Source organism: Apodemus sylvaticus, chromosome 3, assembly GCF_947179515.1.
Source record: "Apodemus sylvaticus chromosome 3, mApoSyl1.1, whole genome shotgun sequence".
Lineage (NCBI taxonomy): Eukaryota > Metazoa > Chordata > Mammalia > Rodentia > Muridae > Apodemus > Apodemus sylvaticus.
This window is the reverse complement of record NC_067474.1, coordinates 133149238-133168567: the sequence shown is the minus strand read 5'-3', so window position 1 is coordinate 133168567 and position 19330 is coordinate 133149238. Positions and strand designations below refer to the sequence as shown.

Genomic DNA, 19330 nt, shown 5'->3' with positions numbered 1-19330 from the left:
CAGGAGCTAGGTGAGACAAGACAGCCTAACTGAGGTACAGTGTGGAAAGCGGAGCCAGACAGTAGAAACACAGCTGCTTGGTTCTGACCCGAGACCAGAGATGTACTGGGTGACGTGTATAGGATCAGTCAGGAGGCTAACCCTGAGGTCGCCTGAGGTACCCAGGTAATGTGTATCAGAGCTTAGGCTAAAGCTATTATAATTGTCGGAGTCTCATTCTGTCACTGTGATAAAACACTAACCAAAAGCAATATAGAAAAGTTTATTTCAGCTTATGGGTTATATCATAAATGGAAGTCAGGGCAGGAGCGCAACAGTAACTTAAAGCAGAAAGCATGCAGGAACACTGGTGCTGGCTCACTGACGAGCTCCTGCTTAGCTAACGTTCTGCTACCGCCTGCCATCACCTTCCCACTGTGCTGCTCACGGGCTCCCGGGTCTTCTGTATCAATTCCTAATCAAGCCAAACCTCCCACAGATAGCTCACACACCAGTCTGACCTGGGCAGTCCTCAACTGACTTCATCCTCACAGAAGAGCTGAGTAGGGCACAGATCTCTGAGATTGGTGATATGATAATCACCATTGTTTTAGATAAAGACTTTGAGGATTTTTAGGTAATGAGTCCAAAATCAAGTTGAGTAGCCTGACGAAGCCAGAGCGTTGTGCTGGTTCCCTTTACCTGGAATGCATAGCTATACCCAGTCCTATAGTTGTGGTCGGGGGCTTCAGGCTGAGACTGAAGCTGACTGACCCTCTGACAGTCTGCCTGCCTTTCTAACATGGCTCTGTGAAGGTCCTGAGATCACAGATGAGTTGGTGCGGGTCCTGCGCCGGCGGCTGGACGAGGCCACCCTGGACATCATCACGGTTATGCTGGTTCGGAACTGCAAGCTGACCCCAGCTGACGTGGAGGTCAGCTGCCTGTCTCACCAGCATCCTTTCCAGACTCAGCCACAGGTGCTGGGGACATCTGGGACAGAATGCATGGTTTCAGCTCTGTCTCTTGTAACTGCAGTTCATCCAGCCTCCTGGGAGCCTCCCCTCAGAGGTGCTGCATCTGGTCCTGCCTCCATCCTGCAGACCCTGGCTGCCTGCCCTGGCCTGGTACCTCCGTCAGAACTTACTCACCTTCCTGCACTCCCCCAAGTACACAGACAGCAATAGCCGGAACCACTTCCAAGTGAGATTGCTGTCACCTGCCCGCACTCATGTGTCCCCTTCCCCTGCACACCCAGACTGACTTTTCTCTGGATCCTTACATCTGTGGCTGTGGCTGTGAGTCCGTGTACACCCTTGCCTGTGTTTTCTGAGCCCCGTGTACACCTGCACCCTCCTCCCTGCTGTCACCCTGTGTCTCAGTGCTCATGACTGTTCTTTCTCTAGCACCCACTCCCAGCACAGGGTGGCCTCCCCGACTTGGACATCTACTTGTATAATAAACCCGGTGGACAGGGCACTGGTGGCAAAGGTAAATTGCAGGGCTTAGGCCTGTGGCACTACACCAGGTGCAAGAAAGGCTTCTTTTTACCTTCAGGCTAGAGAGCCTTGTTGCTAAGGAGGGTCTGGGAGAAGGGCTGTGTGCAAGTGCTAAGTCTGAGCCTTCCTATGGCTTTCCACACAGGGGTTGCCTGCATCGCTCTAGCCTTTGTGGAAGAAGGAGGGGCCCCCATCTCACTGACAACGTGGCCCCCCTCTTCTCCGGGGCCCCCAGACCCACTACGAGAGGAAGAATTTGAGCAACTGACTCAGGTCATTCGCTGCGCAAACACATTGGACAGTTCTTTAGGTAAGACAGCTTGTTGGGATGGAATGTTCCTTCCATCAGTGCTGTGAAGGCAAAGGTGGCGATTAGGGTGAACTGCAACCACAGGTGACCTCCATTTTTTCCTCCAGCTCAGGATGGGGCCCCACGGCTTCGACTGGATGTGTGGGAAAAGGGGAACATTAGCATAGTACAACTGGAGGAGAAGCTCCGGGCTGCTGCTCGCCAGGCCCTGGCTGACGCCATCATGGAGCTGCGGCTGCTGCCAGCCTCACTCTGTACAGAAGACATCCCTCCAGGTATGCAAATCAAGAACCCAGCTCCTGTACTGAATCCAGTGAGAGTCAGAAATCAAGGCAGGATCATGAGCTGGGCGAGGGTGCACACATGAGGTTGGTGAGTAGAAGCAGGGTGCCCCATCAGAAACACTCATTCAGCTGCCCACGCCTTGCCTCCACATCAAGGCGAGAGAGACAGTGACAGACTGTGCACATTCAGCTGCCCCCCCTCCCCAGCACACACACCTGAGGAGGGAATAGCCTTAGAACTCATCTCACAAGCATATGCAGCTGTGCACGGTCAAGTTTCCTACACCTACTAGCAGAGCAGGTGTTGGGACGCTTGTGCAGGTTTGGGGTGAGCCTTTCTATGGAGGGGAATCCGTGATGGGAGCCTGCAATGTTTGGTGTCCACAGGAAGTCTTAAGAGTGGACCATTGGAAACCAAGAGTCCTGCCTGCCGGGCCAGCACCCTTCCCTCTACCCCGGTCTCCGGGGAGCCTGTGACTCCACCTAGCAAAGCTGGCCGCCGCAGCTTCTGGGACATGCTGGTAATGGAAGGAAGTGTGGTGAAGTGGCTTCTGTCTAACTGCCTGCCCCAGAGCTGTTCCAGCCCTCTCCATACAGCCTTTCCGTGTATCTTTTCAGATAAAACCGTTCTGTCCTTTGGGTAGAAGTTTGCAAAACATAGCAAGCTCTCCTTGTTATAGAGCAGTGGTCCTCAACCTTCCTAGTGCAGTGTCCCTTTAATACACTACATCATGTTGTGATGACCCCCAACCAAAGTAGCAACAATTTTTGCTACTTTATAACTGTAATTATGCTACTGTTATGAATCATAATGTAAATATCTGTTTTCCAGTGGTCTTTAGGTGACCCCTGCGAAGGGTCATTTGACACTCCCCCCCCACACACACACACACACACACAACGGGTCGAGACCACAGGCTGAGAACTGCTGATACAGAGAGTCCCAGCTTACCAGCTGTCTTCACTTCTGTGTTTCTAAAACATGGCACTTTACCCATGAGGAAGATGAGGATCAGGAAGTGGTAACAAGCTGCCCAGGCCAGGGCTGGTAGTTAGCCTCCAGGACTGCGCTATCAGGGCCTGAAGTGGGGTCTAACCCCTCGAGGCCCATTTCGGCTCCCCAGAGCTTCCATCCCTGCTTTCCTCCTCCTGATAGCCCGTCCTCATTTCCTGCATTGTTGTAGAGTAAAACAGAAGCTGGAGATTTGGGTTCCCCCAAAACAACTGATGACATTGTCCTGGATCGGCCAGAAGACACGCGGGGTCGGAGACGGCATAAAACCGAGAACGTTCGGACCCCAGGTGGATCTGAGCGGGCACCAGGCGCAGATTCTGGAGCCCAGAGACAAAGGTATATGTGTGGTATGGTGTCATGTTAAGGGCATGTCCACGTGTAAAGTCCCTGGGTGCTTGCTAGCTGTGTGTCCTGTGAGTATAGTATTCTAACTCCTACTCTGTCTTTAGACGCCGGACAACACAGCTAGAGGAGGGTGAGGTGGGGACCCTGCACCCCATGTTTGCTTGTGTCATTCAGCGCTGGATGGAATTCATGGTTCAGATCGGTGAGAGCCTCGCCCCTTGCCCCTCACCCCTCAGCCCTCACCCCTCTTTCCCACCCTCACCCTCATTCCTTGGCCTGCTTTCCATGCTATGGCCCTGCAGAGACTTCTCTGTCTTCCAGGTTGTGCTTCAGTGTCCAGGAGCTCCACCCACATGGTATCCCGGTTCCTCCTTCCATCCGTCCTGTCAGAGTTCGCTGCTCTGGTCATTTCAATGGCTGGAGACACCAGTGTCCGTGTCTTTGAGCAGCATTTGTAAGTTTGTTTCTGGAGAATTGAAAGACTCTGGCCTTCCCCCAGAGTCTTAAAAACTGGAAATTACAGGAAGCTAAGCCATTAAGGGCTGGTCTAGGAGAGGTGGGCACAAGGCTTAGGAGGTGCAGGAAGGACCAGAAAATAGGGCCAGGAATTGTTGCCTTCCTATCCACGCCTTCCTCCCAACAGAGGTTCTGAGCCAGATATCTTCAGCCCTTGTTCCCTGGGGCAGCTGGGCCCAGCCCCCCGCCCAGCAGCTGAGCGCCACCTTCTTCTTCTGGGAAGGAACTTTGCACAGTGGAGAAGACCAACCCAGCAGGGTAAGGAGATGGGCTCCAGGGACTGCTGGGTTTTCGCTGACCCTGCACGGAGAAGGTGGGATCTGGGGCTTGGCCCACAGCCCCGCAATGTCCCCTTCCCCTCCCTGTAGCTGCCAAAGCTGTGCAGCGCTTTGAGTCAGGAGGAGACGGAAGCCCAGGGCGAAGCGCTCCCCGGCAAAGGCTCTTGCTGCTCGAGGTTACAGACAAGAAGGTAAATGTGGAGTCAAGGGCTGGGGCTGCGCGAGTTCTGTGACCTCCCTTACCCTAACCCTGACCCCTGGTCTCTAGTTACAGCTGCTGACTTATAACTGGGCTCCAGATCTGGGTGCCTCACTGGGCCGAGCTCTGATCCGCCTTGTCCAGTGGCAGAATGCGCGAGCCCACCTCATCTCCTGCCTGCTCAGCCAGAAGCTCGGGCTCTTCCACCACTGTGGCCAGCTGGACTTTCCCGTGCGAGATGGAAAGGTACTTACTGCCTAGCTCTTACTCATAGTTCTGGCACTGAGCAGCCACCTAAAGAAACAAGGAAGGGAGCCAGGCTTGTAACAGAATGGTAGGGGAGGACGCCCAGTGTGGAACAAGGGTTCAAAGCCAAGGCCTTTAGCCTGGCGACCCTCCATCCCTCTCAGGAGCCTAACCCATTCCTGCTGCCGACCATGGACGTGGAGACCCTCATCCGGAATGCAAGCCCTCCACTGAGTCGAGACCAAGGCCGCCTGAGTGGGCCCTCTCGTGGTGGAGGTTCCCTTTCCTTAGACACATTTCCCTTTGATGAAGCCCTGAGGGACATCACAGCTGCTCGCCCCAGCTCCACAGGTGGTCCTGCTCCCAGACCTCCAGATCCTGTGACCTACCACGGGCAGCAGTTCTTAGAAATCAAGATGACAGAGCGAAAAGGTGAGGAACATGGGCCAGGCAGTGGGAAGGGAGAATTCTGTGAAGGCCGGGGCAGAGAGGTCAGCTGTGAAGGCTGCTCCTGATGCCTCCCACCCCAGAGCTGGAGCGCCAGATGAAGATGGAGAACCTGTTTGTGACCTGGCAGCAGCGATCCGCACCAGCCAGCATGCCCATCAGTGTGAGTACCCCCTCTGCATCCTGCACAAAGATCTCTGGCCCTTCCTTGGCCATTGTTGCAGAGCTTCCTGCCCTGTGTCCAGGCTGGGGAGTTGGAGACCCTGAAGCAATCATCCCGCTTGGTGCATTACTGCGCGACAGCTTTGCTCTTTGACCCAGCTGCCTGGCTGCATGGACCCGCAGAGACTTCTGCGCCCTCTGAAGGGCAGGTGAGGCTCAAGCGTTCTCAAAGGCCTGTACCTGACAGTAGCCTGCGCTCCATCCCCACAGGGTTATCATTAGATAATGAGCTTTAATTTCCACTTCTGCAGCGACGACTGCGGCCTGAGTCAGGATCTGGAGGCCGAGAGGTTCCCACAAGCTGCGAATCCTTGGAGGTGCCTCCTCCAGGAGCCCGAGAGGAGCCATGGCTGAAGGAGCTGAGCTTGGCCTTCCTGCAGCAATACGTGCAGTATCTACAGAGCATTGGCTTCGTGCTGGTCCCACTCCGGCCCCCCTCACCCGCCCGCAGGTGAAGCCGCTTCTTCTTCCCTACCCACTCCTCCATCTTGAGTGAGGCTCCACAGCCTCGCTTTCTTTATATGGCTCCTGCTTTGACTGCTCAGGCAATGTGCATGTTCATCACTGGCACATATATGTGAAGATCTTAGACACTTCTTCATATAGCCCTCCTGCATGCCCTACAGACCTTATGTGGTTTGCAGAATTCACAAGCATGTGCACACATGGTACGTCCTTACCAAGCTTGTGCCCACCCTCACCTCATTTGTTTACATGCCTACGTATCTCACATGCCATGCAGATCTCACATATGCTCCTAAACTTTTAAGTTTGGGTCTCGTTGATTCCTGTCTTGGTCTTTGTGTTGCCCTCTTCACCTTGGCCGTTTTCACCACGGCCCTCTGCACCGGTCCTATTTGTATCCCTGACCATGGTCTGTTCCTAGTCAGACTCAACTCTGGCTGTTATGGACAGCCTGACTCCTACAAGAAGCCTGCTCTCTGTCCCCATCCATATGCCATCAACCCTAGGCCTGGCAATTCAGTGACAACCTTTCTTGTCTTAGGCCAGACTCAGAGCCTGTGTTCTTTGTTTAATTACATTCTCTCTCTCTCTCTCTCTCTCTCTCTCTCTCTCTCTCTCTGTGTGTGTGTGTGTGTGTGTGTGTGTGTGTTTGTGTGTGTGTACAAGACTAGCATGACCTCTTTTTGCTATGTAGACCTTGATAATTCATTCAAGGGTGCTTAGTCTGACTTAATGAGCTACGTGCTGACAGAAACACTGACCACACACATTGAGCTGGTGTTTCCAGTTCAGACCAAGGAGTCTGAGCAGATGCAGGAAATGTGAGGAACGGTCCTTACTTGAGTGACTTCAGTACAGCTGCTGGGGTGATGCATGTTGCCTTCAGGTGGCCATTGAGGAAAAGTGACAATAATTCTTAAATATTGTGTTTTCTAGAACATAATCTATAGTCAAGCATTCCAACCCCACAGTTGTAGTGGTCTCTGAGTTGAATGGCACTTCCCCTGAGGGTTAGACGGAACATTTCTTCTATCTGGCAGCCACTTCCATGACCTGGAGTGGTACCCACTGCAGTGGTAGATAGGAACTGGACTACAAGGATTGTGATTACTGTACTGAGTTTACCTTACTGAGCCTATCAGACATCGTTAAGGTCAGGAACCTAAAAGTCCCACACGTTGGTTCAAGGCTGGTGAGCCCCAACATGTGCCCCCTTTCCTGCCTTAAAGCATCGTTACCACCCACCAGCGTGAGCCTGGCATCACAGCTCTTACATGGAGCACGTGGGACCTGCCAGCCCTTTCAGGCTCTGAAAGATCTTCCCCGCCTCTCATCCTCCTTGGTTCTAAGTCAAGAACTAGAAGGGGCTGGAGAGACAGCTCAATGGTTAAGAGTGGCTGCTCCTCCCACAGTTCCAGGTACCACGTCACATCACATCCACCTCTAACTCCAGCTCTTGAGGGCCTGATGTCCCCTTCTAGCCTTCACACATGTATGCAGACATGTCACATACACACACTCACATAGACACACATACAAACACATAAGTTAAAAAAAAAAAAAAATTAGAGATAAAGGCCAGTGGGGTCATCGTTCCCCAATTAAGAGAAAACTGCTTTTCCCTCTTAGCAAGCTATCCTCACAGGGCATCCAGCATCTCTTAGTAAAATGTCAGGCATGCCTCATCGCCCTCCCCTCTTTAGCCCTCCTCTCTCCCAGGTAACAGTGAATAATGCCTGGTCTACTGCCAACTCTACACCCATCCCTGAACACAGCTTTCTTACCTGACAGCCACAGCTGCCCTGCAGGCTAGCCTGGACTCCAGCCTCAGCCATGCTTCCTGGGAACCCCCGAGCAAAGCCACCCTCAGGCCTGCCTGACCTGTAAAGCGGCACCATGTGAAGTGGCCTGGCCGGAGCCCTTCAGCCCTGGCCACCTCACTCAGCCCCTTGTCTCTTCCATCCTGCAGCACCAGCCGGCTACGGGCTATGGCTGTCCTTGGAACAGAGGGTCGAGGCTCCTTCTCCTGCCCCAAAGCCAAGGCTGAGGGGAGCCCAAAGGTAACTTTTTGTCACATAATGGTGAAGTCAACAGTGACCTGAGTTAGATCCCCTCCATACCCAGAGCCATCAACCCTGACCGATACACTGGCCTGCTGGTCCTAGACTATCATTACTAAAGCCAGGAACCTAAAGATCTCTGCCGTGTGGGTTCAAGGCTGGTAAAGCCCAGCACATGTCTCCTTCTCCTTCAGAGCACCAGTACTCCAGCCACCACCTACCACCTGCAGCGGGCACTGCCTGGAGGCGTCATCCTCATGGAGCTGACGGTCCAGGTGAGAAGGGTCAGCGCTGAGTCGGGGAGCTTACCCACCCGCCTCTCACGGCCTCACCTTGGCTCACCCTCTCTTCAGGGCTGTTACTTCTGTGTCAAGCAGTTTGCTTTGGAATGTTCCCGAATCCCAATGGGACAAGCAGTCAACTCTCAGGTATGTGGCGGGCACAGGGTAATGTGGAGTGGACAGAGAGCCCAGATACAGCCATTGCCTCCCTCTTGTGTGGTGGGCACTCTGGTTTCATGACCCTTGAAGTGGTCAGGTGCTCACTGGACTGTTATTGTGGCTGACCCTGGGAGGTCCAAAGCTACATTCAGCTGTAGCACTAGGGCAAGCCAGTACAGAGATGGGCCCTGCCCTGTGCCAGCCAGCACAGTATGCCATTACACATAGCACAGTGTGACACACCAGGTCAGTGCTGTGCAAGACCTGGACTGATTGCAAACAGGCAGTTGGCATTGTCTGTGTAGTCACCAGCACTGGCATTTGCTCGTTATTGTGTCCTTGTCATTCTTCCGGCGCTGGAGGCCGAGCACTCAAAGGCGTGTGGTTAGTTGAGGAGCATGAGGTTAGCAACCCGAGGCCCCGCCGCCTTGCTTAGTTTGGTTTCTCACGTTGCCAGAAGCCAGTCCAATAGGACCTATACTTTGTAAGCTTATGCACACCTCTGACAGATGGAGGGTCTAGTGGGACCCAGTGCTGTCGAAACTGGCCCCTCTCCGTGGTGGAGAACTCCCATATCTGGATGACTCAAATCTAGCCCAGATGGCTACCTTTGCTTTGCATATTTAGCTTACATACGAGGTCACAGTTTGCTACAGGATGATACAACGCTGAAAAGCATCATGGCTTCATGTGCAGGAGCCTACCTGGACCAGAGTATTCAAAAGGAAGCTGTGGGTAGGTGGGCCATCCTCACACTGTTCTGTGAGACCGGAGTGCTTCCTCCCGGCTTCTTCGACTTCCTGTTACCTGACTTCTGGGGTTTGTGTACTGCCTAGGCTCTCTGTCCCTGCTTCTCTGAGTCTCTAGCCCTGCGAAGGCTTCTCTTTTGTTTTAGTTTGGTTTTTTGAGATAGGTCTCAGATAGCCCAGGCTGCCCTGGGCTCACCCTGTAGCCAGAAGTGACTTTCCGCTCCATTTCCTCCTGTCTCCATCTCCCAGCTGCTGGGATTTGCCTGCTGCGCCTCAGGAGCCGTCGCTCACTAAGTGGCCATTGTATGACTAAGAGGAGAAGGTAGTTGATTTCTAGGCAGATGAGTCTGAGGGTCACAGAAATTTTGTCCTGCAACACAAAGCCCATCAGCAGCAGGCGGGGGTGAAATCTAGGTTTCTGTGATAATGACCTCATGCCTGTCCGCTTTGTCTCATCACACTTCCCCTGACTGAGATCTGTGCATTGTCTCTGAGGCGGGTGAGAAGGCTGACGCCGGAGAGACTGGTTTACCAAGGCCATGTAGCTAGTCTGTCTCCTTCTGATGCTGGTTTGCTTTTCTCCTGACTCCTGATGCCCTCACAGTGCCCAGATAGAGCCTGCCACTTGGTACCACACATACCGTTGTCAACACTGCCACTCGGTACCACACATACCGTTGTCAATACTGCCACTCGGTACCACACATACCGTTGTCAACACTGTTGGTGGAGTGCCGTCGAGACAAGGGCATATTCCTTATCTCTGCCTCTCTCCCTCTCTGTCCCTTCTGCAAATCAGTTCATTCAGCCAGGTAGTCACACAGACTCACCGGAGGCCGCCCTGGCCTGGCCCTGCCATTCCGGAGGAAGCTTTACAGTGAATGGTGGGAGTAATGCTCTGTGTCAGGCAGGTCAGCATCCAAGGCAGAGGGCACAGGTATGAAGTGTGGAGCCAGAGTATTGTCCTTGGCAAAGACAGGTGAAAGCTTTCTGATGGCGGATGACAGCCAGCTTTCCTTGACTCCCACCAGATTTTCTGATTTCTGTATTTTTTTAGTGAACTTTGTAATTCCTCATTCACCCCTGTCCTGTCCATTCATCCCTGGACTGTCCAGAATCCCTGGACTATCCTTCATCCCTGGACTGTCTGTCATCCCCTGTCCTGTCCCTCATCCCTGGACTGTCATCCCTGTCCTGTTTGTCATCTCCTGTCCTGCGCATCATCCCTGGACTGTCCTTAATTCCCTGTCCATCATCCCTAGACTGACCGTCATCCTGGACTCTCTGTCATCCCTGTCCTGTTCATCATCTCCTGTCCCTCATCCCTGAACTGTCCATCATTCCCTGTCCCTCATCCTTGGACTGTCCATCTTCTTGTATCCAACCACTAAACTGTAAGCTTTTTGAAGGCAAGGCATTGTGTCTGTTACCCTGCACTTACAATGGCCACTGGTAAACACATGGTAGACCATCTGTCAGACTCAAATGCAATAGTAACAAGGGTTATCTCCGTAATGGCCCTGGTTCCAAATAAACGGGAAAGTCCAGCACCATATTACAGTGCAAGAGGAAGGCTCTCCATAGAAGCTGTGTGGCTGAGGGAGTTCTGCTAGGCCCAAAGCAACAGGAAGCAGTGCCAAGTTTCCTCTGCCCAGGAGGAGAAAGGTATGGATTGGGCAGCATGTGTTCCCACACCCTAACCCTGCCTCCTGCCGTTCCTCCACAGCTGTCGCTGCTGTTCACTGAGGAGTGTGACAAGGTCCGTGATCTGATGCATGTGCACTCCTTCAGCTATGACTTCCACCTGCGCCTCGTGCACCAGCATGTGCTCGGTGCCCACCTGGCACTGCGGCATGGCTACCACCTCACCACCTTCCTGCAGCATTTCTTGGCCCACCACCCTGATGGACCACACTTTGGCCGAAATCACATTTACCAAGGTCAGTGCCCAAGGGCAAGCCAGTAAAACAGCCACACGGCCAGGCTTGGCCTGGCAAGATCGGAATCACTTGTACCAATTTTCCTGTACCATGTCCGTGCTTTCAGTCTTCAGCTGTCTCCTAGGTTTCTCATGGTTGGTGTCATAGCAGAATTAGGGCCCTGTGTCCTGTGTCATTCTACACTTGTTCTGTGTTTTATTGAATCTCAGCAACATTCCACAGGGGCTCGTGAGTTCCCCAGGAAAGCAAAACATTCATATCCCATCCCCAGCTCAGGTCGCATGTCCCAGGCTCAGTGTCTGCCTTTCCTGTAACTTGTCCCTAGGGACTCTGGAGCTCCCCACCCCACTCATTGCTGCCCACCAGCTGTACAACTATGTGGCTGACCATGCCAGTTCTTACCACATGAAGCCACTGCGAATGGCCCGGCCTGGTGGCCCAGAACATAATGAATATGCCCTGGTGTCAGCATGGCACAGGTAAGGCTAGGAGGCAGTGCCAGCTCCTCCTGGTAGGGCTGGGAGCGGAGGCTGCACTTGGAGTAGGGAGATGTATATTTTCTAGAGCACAGGGGTTGGGACTGGCTTCAGCTGAGCCTCAGAGGTGGCATCTCACCCACCCCAACGGCACAGCTCTGGCTCCTATCTGGACTCGGAAGGGCTGCGGCATCAGGATGACTTTGATGTGTCCCTGCTTGTCTGTCACTCTGCTGCACCCTTTGAGGAACAAGGAGAAGCTGAGCGACATGTGCTGAGGTCAGAACTCTTGCCTTGGATGTGCCCATTTCTCTGATTCTCCACTCTTACCCCTAAGTCTACTGCTGTGCCACTCTCCCCTTCTCCTGCCCCTTCTGCTCCCAGGCTGCAGTTCTTCGTGCTGCTCACCAGCCAACGAGAACTATTCCCAAGACTCACTGCTGACATGCGCAGATTCCGGAAGCCATCCAGGCTTCCCCTTGAGCCAGAGGCTTCCGGGAGCTTGGTTGGTGGCCCTGGGGAAGCCTCTGGGATTATGCTGACCCCAGGGCCAGCTCCTCTCTTCCCCCCACTAGCTGCAGAAGTGGGTATGGCCAGGGCCCGGCTGGCTCAGCTGGTTAGGTTGGCTGGTGGGCACTGCCGGCGGGATACCCTCTGGAAGCGCCTCTTCTTGCTGGAGCCACCAGGACCCGACCGGCTAAGGCTTGGAGGGCGCCTTGCCCTGGCAGAGCTGGAGGAGCTCTTAGAAGCAGTCCACGCCAAGTCCATTGCGGACATTGACCCCCAGCTGGTAGGAGACTGACTGCACAGGGCAAGCATAGTGGCTGGGTGGAGGGAAGGCATCTTGGGTGACTCTGTCTGGAGTGGCAGGTTCAGGGCTGTGAACCCTCCCCAGGACTGTTTCCTCTCCATGACGGTCTCCTGGTACCAGAGCCTCATCAAAGTTCTCTTGAGCCGATTCCCCCAGAGCTGCCGCCATTTCCAGAGCACAGACCTGGGAACCCAGTACCTGGTGAGTCCCATCGGCCCCATTCTGAAAGGAAACACAGCAGAAGGCCTCCCCTGACACAACAGAGCACTGAGGGTGCACAGCCTCAACAAACAAGCTCTGCTTTGTATTGTTGTCTGCTGAAGTCAGACCACACTGGTGGCCATTGAAACCCGGGTCACGTGACTGCTGGACGTGGCATGCCTACTCTAGGCGTGCACTCAGACCACTGTAACGCACGCTCACCCTCCACTGCTGATTCCAGATCTGTGCCCCCTGGTGTGAAGGCACAACTGAAGGACAGGGAGAGAGGTGGCTCCAGTGCTGCGTGATGAGTGTGGGAGAAACTAGAGGCTAAAGGACGGGTAGAGCCGTGCTTAGGGAGAGGATTCGAGAACACTTTGAGTGAGTAGGCGTTGTGAGCCTGGCAGTGAGCCTGGCACAAGATTTTTCTCTGGCATGCCCCGAGTCATCCGGAGAAACCAGGGCTGCAGCAGGGCAGGCAAAGGGGCACTGGGGCACCAGAGAAGGAGCACTGACGCTGGAGTGCTCAGAGGGAATGAGTGCTTGGGGCAAGTTGAGTCTGTGACTATCTAGGATGGAGAGAAAGTGGACCCTGGCCATGCTAGCACATGGTACAGAAGCCCTGAGGAGAATCCAGCCAGGGGTGGGCCAGTGCGGAGTACTAGGGGCAGCTGACCGCAGGAGGCAGTAGGAGACCTAGGACTGGCTGGAGGGGTGGCACCAAGGGTCTAGAACTGCCCTTTACTGGCTGGCTTCCGTGTATCATGGTCTAGAAGGTTCTGACAGACAGGTTGAGGCCCAGTGTGGCAACACCATCCTGAGTGAGCCAGGCTTGCAGATAGGATCAGGCACAGCGACAGAAGGAGGCTTTACCCTCTGGCCTCCATAAGGAGCCTTCCAGGAGGACTCACACCCACTCGGTGAGGTGAGCCTCACTCCCTCTTCTGTTGCTTCAGGTTGTGCTGAATCAGAAGTTCACCGACTGTTTTGTCTTAGTGTTTCTGGACTCACACTTGGGAAAGACGGTGAGAACAGAGGGCAAGGGGTTTTCTGGAGGCTGAACCCCAAGTTCTCCACCTCAGCCTTCTAAAGCTGGGCTGCCATCCTCTGCACCCAGCCTCTGTCCTTTCCGCGGCCTCTCACCTCTTCACTTGTATCATTTTCCCCACAGTCTCTGACGGTGGTTTTCCGAGAGCCCTTCCCGGTGCAGCCCCAGGACAGTGAGAGCCCCCCTGCCCAGCTGGTCTCTACCTACCACCACTTGGAGTCTGTCATCAACACAGCCTGTTTCACCCTCTGGACCCGCCTCCTCTAAGAAAGTGGACCGCTGGCTTTGTTGGTTGAATCATAGATCTATAAGCTTGCCCACTTGAGGCAGGACAAACTGGCACTAGGAACCCCAGGATGAACTCAGACACAAAGTGACACCAAAGGATTGTAAGTATGCCTGGGGAAACTGCCGCTGCAGCCTGCAACAGGGACCTAGCGGCTGAATAGCCTGGCCTTGCCTCAGGCCCAGGAGCCTGTGCAGACGAGGACGCGTCCTTCCTGCACACCTGGTGGAGTGCCAGGGGCTGTCACATGATCTGACAAGCTCTCACCTCTAAGAGCTGTGCCACTTGGCCATCACTGTTGGACATTACCACTGAGATCAGACTTGCTTCTGATCTTGACTCTGCCTGTCAAGCACCTGTATGACCAGTTTTACCTCCTCCTGTCCCCATTGGACCTTTGGTTCCTCATCTGTGGATAAGGCGGCCTCAGAAGCTCTCCTGTGACCACAGCAACCCTGGTACCAACTGGAGGATTCGAGCTTGAGCCATGTCCCTTCTCAGTGGGAGGGAATTAACCCAGGGACAGTGAAGCATTCGACACTATGTGTCCCCACCCTGTAATACACACATATGAAAATGTTCAATGTGATTTTAATTCAGGAGGGACCTCGGGACACTAGCCCTGTCCCCGAGCAGCATGCAGGTGCTGTGCAGAACCTTACTGGCCAGTCCGTGGGTGGCCCTGTCTGTCCCAGTATGAACGTAGCCAACTCAGACCCTCCACTGTGTCTCCTGCAGTAAAAGAGAGGCAATGCCATCTTAACCCATAGGGAAAGAGCCACCCCTATTCAACATCTGTCCCTCCAGTATCCCCTTCACCTCGAGGCCGATACTCGCAGCCCACAAAGCCTTGGTAGCACTCATCTTCTAGCAGCTGGAACAGGTAAGTAAAGTCCAGCTCTCCAGAGCTGCCTGGCTCCCCTCGGTCTGGGACCTGTGCCACTTGCACATGCCCTAGGGACAGAAGGGGAGAAACACGAGACAGCAAAGGGTGGGAAAGATGGCAAACATAAGAACATCAGACCGGGAGGGAGCTTGGGAGGGTAGCCCTCACCGACAATGGGCAGGAACTCCCTGATGTTTCCTGTCAGATTCCCATCCATGATCTGCCAGTGGAATATGTCCTGGGGAGGAGAATGTCAGTCAGAAACCTCATGTGTCCACAATTCCTCCCAGCCTGGAAGACATGGCCTTCTGCAAAAACACCCATCTTGACTCACCATTTGCAATTGCAAATTGGGTCTCCCAACCTTCTGCAAGATGGCTGCCGCTAGGGGGAGAGCCAGGGAGAGAGTCATGAGACTTAGGGACATGTGGACCAAAGAGAGCTAGAAGGTGGCAGAGGACTCGATTCCTACCCTGCTGGGGTGTGTCCAGGAAGTACTGGGGGTCGGTGATGCGGGTGTTAATGGGCTCCAGCAGTCCCACGAGGTTCTCCTAGAACCGTGGTGGAAGCTGTCAAGGGCTCCTCCCCACATCCATACCCGTCAGTCACTGGGCAGTGACCACATCTGTTCCTCTTTGTAAATCACCTACTGTCCCCACTGTGTACCTCCTCTCTCCCTAAAACATTTGGTATGTTTCCACCTCTCACCTCAGCCAGAACCCCAGCTGCATGCCTCAGATTCTCCACAAAAACCATCTCCATCTCTCCCTTGACTGCAGCTCGCTCAGTCCCTTGGGGTACTCGGCCAGCCATCAGGTGGATCCTGTGGAGAGAGTGGTAGGGAGGGCTTTTTAGATGCCTTCTAACTATCCCAGCTTCACCTGTCCAGACAGTTTGAGGCACAATGCTCGGGTATCCCAGCAGCCTCCTGTGCTTCTGTGTCTGGCCAAGGCAAGTTGCCCATGCCTTCCTCCAGTCAACCCATCAGGCCTCACTCCCTTGTTCCTTCTCAGCCCATAAGCATACTCAAGGCTTTTTAATTTTCCAGAGTTTTACAATGTACTGTGTATGAGTGTTTTACCTGCATGTGCCATGTGTGCCTGGTGCCCTTGGCATTGGCAGAGGCATTGGCTGGCCTGTACTGGATGAATATATAGATGGTTGAGTTGCCATGAAGGGACTGGCAGCCCAGCCCAGGTGTCTTCAAGAGCAGTAAGTACTCTTAACTGCTGAGCCATCTCTAGCCCTGAGGCTCGCCTTTTAAAATGATTTTGACCCTTGCCCTTTCAGAAAGTTTGTGTTGCTTAACCCTGCTTCCTGTCCCTACTCCGGCCAGCAAAGAGCCTCTTGCCACAGTTGACAGGCTGGTGTTGACGGGCTCCATCAGCAGTCCCATGAAGCATGCTGGAGGCTGTCACGGGCTCCTCCCCACAGCTGTCCACTTCCTGTCTTTGTTCCCAACTGTCAGCAGGTATTCAAGCCCTTGGAATTCAGTATTTACCACCTCCAGCCTCATTAACTTGGCTGGACACAACAACCCTCCTCTTGCCAGAGCCCTCTTGCCTGAAAAGTGTACCTCCCCTTATAAAGTGGATGTGTGGGCCTGCCAGACTCCGTTCCTGCATCACTATCTGCAAACAGCTTTCTCCTAGTAGGATGTTAGTTGCCCACCTTACCACGCCTACACCCCTGCCCCCGCTTTACCTATTAGCTCCCTAACCAGACCCCACACCCAGCACGGGAACACGGTATGAGAAGATATGACAGCAGCGTGGCATACGGAATGGCACTAACATGAAATACAAAAAGCAGTCTGCAAAGGCCCTGGCCCACAGTGGTGTCTCTGCTCACAGCTTTCTCCCGACCCGGCCCATGGTCAAGGTGGGGCAGGGAAGGGTACCTGGGGCAGCCCAGAGCCTTGGCGTACAGCACAGCCTGCTCTAGCCCCTCTCGGAAGGCCTTCTGTCTCCCGGGGACGGCCCCCAGCCCCATCTCCCCCTTCTCATGGTCTCCTGTGGAGAGAACCGGTGTCAGCGCGGGCCTGGCTCCCCGCAGCCCTTGCGGCTCCCCCGCCCCGGGCGCGCACCCCGCGGCGTGTTGATGAGCACCAGCCGCAATCCCGCGGCCCGCGCCGCGCTCGCCAGCGCCTCGGGGGTCTCGGCGTACGGCCAGGCCACCTCGGCCGCTTCGAAGCCCGCACGGCCCGCGGCTTGCAGCCGCTCTGGGAGCCCAGGGAGCTCCGGGAACAGCCAGGAAACATTGGCCGAGAAGCGGAGCGGAGCCATGCCGGCGGAAGGCGGCGGCGGGGGCGCGGCCTCGGGTCAGGAAGCGGGCGGGGCGGCGAGGGGCGGGGCGAGGCCGCACCATCCCAGTTCAAATAAAAGGAGGTGGGCCTGTGAACTACTCGCCTGGTGGAAAGGAGGTAGCTGTTCATTAAGTGACACCCGAAAGCTGTGAACAAATAGCTTTATTTGAATCCGAGTCTCGCACTTAAATGCTGGCCCAGGACTACGGCCGCCATCCTCCTCCCCAACCTCCCTATGTGGGATTGCAGGCCTACCTCCGCCACACTCAGATCTTCATCCCACCGCCCGCTCACCCATCGATTTTCCTTTGAAGACAAACACTAAGCGACCATTTTTTTTCCTCAGAAAATTCGTGTCGTATAGTTTTATGGCCTTTTTTTTTTTTTAAATGACGACCTATTAGCATTCCCCCATGTTCTTCAATATTCTTCAAAGTCATGCCAATCGCTGCTTATTGTTGCACTGCACACTTAGACAACCCATAATTATCATATCGCTGTGGCTGGTATGTACGCGCATGCGCACTGTAGGAGCACATTAAAACACCTCTGGGTCCCAATCTCTTCACCTTTTTCTTAGATATCCTTTTTAATGATGTCCATCACAGTGCTTGCCAGTCCTGGATGTTTGTCCATAAAAGAAAATGCTGTACTAGGGTAAGTGCGCTAAGCAGCTGGGGGCGTGGCGGTCTACACCTCCACTGATGGGTTCATAGGAGGATACCCAAGGGCAGCCAACCTGGCCAATCAAGATTGGCTTAGTTTTGTCAGACGATTAGGTCTGGGAAACTATAAAAGATGATAGATAGATAGATAGATAGATAGATAGATAAATAGATAGATAGGAAGGAACAAAGGTAGATCTCAGAAGAGTATAACGGGGTCCATGTAAGTAAAGGGACCCAGAAGCCCTGCTGACCCCGGCAGCTGCTCCACATTCGGGTACTTATCTCACCTCTAAAGCCTCCTGTGTTTCTTGAAACAAATTTGAACAAATCTCCTTTCACTTACAAATACACAGATTTCAAAAATACATAGAATGTATTCCAGAGAAAGAGAGAGAGAAACTTAAATTCTTTTCTTTTTATGTGTGTGGGTGTTTTGCCTGTTTGTATGTCTGTACACCACACTGGTGCAGTGCAGATGGAGGACAGAAGAGGGCCTCGGATCTCCTGGGTTTGTGTGTGTGTGTGTGTGTGTGTGTGTGTGTGCGCGTGCGTGTGTGTGCGTGCGCGCTTGGCTTTTTGAGACAGGGTTTCTCTGTGTAGCCCTGCCTGTCCTGGAACTCACTCTGTAGACCAGGCTGGCCTCGAACTCAGAAATCCACCTGCCTCTGCCTCCCAGGGTGCTGGGATTACAGGAGTGTGCCACCACTGCCTGGCTGGATCTCTTGGAACTAACTGCCATGTAGCTCTTAACTGGGAGAGAGACTTAGGTCCTGCAGAAGAGCAGGCAGTACTGGGGGGGGGGGGGGGACAGGGGGACTGCCTCCCACACTCCTTAAATTCTTGATAGCAATGATATAGTGCTTTCTGAAAGGTACATTTATAAGAATCATGTACACCTCTGATCCCAAATACTTAGGAGACTGAGACAGGGTCCTGTGAGTTTAAGACCAGCTTGAGGAATGTAGCAAGACTTTGTCTGAGAAAAAGAAAGCTGGGCCAGTGGTGGCACAAGCCTTTAAATCCCAGCACCCCCAAGCCAGGTGGATATCTGTGAGATCGAGGCCAACCTGGTCTACAGAAATAGTTTTAGGACAGTCAAGGTTACATAAAGGAACCCTGTTACAGAAAGCCAAACTAAACAAACAAGACAAAAAAAGACATTTTAAAGATTTATTTAGTTCATGTATGTGGGTACACTGTCGCTGTCTTCAGACACAGCAGAAGAGGGCATCGGATCCCATTACAGATGGTTGTGAGTCACTGTGGTTGCTGGGAATTGAACTCAGGACCTCTGGAAGAGCTCTTAACTGCTGAGCCATCTCTCCAGCCCAAGAAAGAAGTTTTAAAATGTAAACATATACCACACCCCTCCATAAGTAGAATTCCTCACTTGTAACGGACACAGGTCTATGAATGTCTCAGGGTACACAGGCAGATGCTATCAGGAGAGCAGGTGAGACTGAGCGCAAGTGCTAGCTCTCACCCATTATCCCCTCACAGCCTGCTCTGAGAGGCCCCCAGCCAGCTTCCGTGGTTCCTCCCGGCTTCATCTCAGACACCCAGGTCCAGGCACACGCCATCCTTAAACCACGTGCCTGGACATTCCACCCCGGCAGCTCTGCCTCAGACCCACCAGCTTACCCGTCACCTGATTT

At 53.7% G+C, this 19330-nt stretch overlaps 2 protein-coding genes across 3 annotated transcripts in view; one reads left to right on the top strand and one right to left on the bottom strand.

The window, feature by feature from the left end:
* The window catches only part of Szt2 (SZT2 subunit of KICSTOR complex), a 44678-nt gene extending 30278 nt beyond the window's left edge, over positions 1 to 14400 (top strand). The window contains exons 47-72 of one of the 2 annotated variants that reach the window (XM_052177166.1): positions 796 to 914; positions 1018 to 1182; positions 1386 to 1470; positions 1624 to 1788; positions 1896 to 2063; positions 2460 to 2593; positions 3257 to 3423; positions 3537 to 3634; positions 3754 to 3886; positions 4076 to 4206; positions 4317 to 4417; positions 4495 to 4671; positions 4836 to 5103; positions 5202 to 5281; positions 5364 to 5489; positions 5592 to 5791; positions 7775 to 7865; positions 8060 to 8140; positions 8219 to 8293; positions 10781 to 10994; positions 11320 to 11473; positions 11627 to 11749; positions 11855 to 12260; positions 12366 to 12482; positions 13439 to 13507; positions 13654 to 14400. In XM_052177166.1, the coding sequence (XP_052033126.1) occupies positions 796 to 914; positions 1018 to 1182; positions 1386 to 1470; positions 1624 to 1788; positions 1896 to 2063; positions 2460 to 2593; positions 3257 to 3423; positions 3537 to 3634; positions 3754 to 3886; positions 4076 to 4206; positions 4317 to 4417; positions 4495 to 4671; positions 4836 to 5103; positions 5202 to 5281; positions 5364 to 5489; positions 5592 to 5791; positions 7775 to 7865; positions 8060 to 8140; positions 8219 to 8293; positions 10781 to 10994; positions 11320 to 11473; positions 11627 to 11749; positions 11855 to 12260; positions 12366 to 12482; positions 13439 to 13507; positions 13654 to 13797 (3791 nt within the window). In that variant the 3' untranslated portion in view covers positions 13798 to 14400. The other variant, XM_052177167.1, reaches the window with a different exon arrangement.
* On the bottom strand, positions 14390 to 17016 carry Hyi (hydroxypyruvate isomerase (putative)). Its single transcript, XM_052177168.1, has 8 exons — positions 16789 to 17016; positions 16603 to 16714; positions 15411 to 15525; positions 15175 to 15253; positions 15037 to 15086; positions 14871 to 14940; positions 14636 to 14770; positions 14390 to 14548 (listed from the first exon to the last, which is right to left on the bottom strand). The coding sequence occupies exons 1-8, from the start codon at positions 16985 to 16987 to the stop codon at positions 14475 to 14477; spliced, it is 834 nt and encodes a 277-aa protein (XP_052033128.1). The 5' UTR covers positions 16988 to 17016; the 3' UTR covers positions 14390 to 14474.
* Positions 17017 to 19330: the final 2314 nt, after the last annotated feature.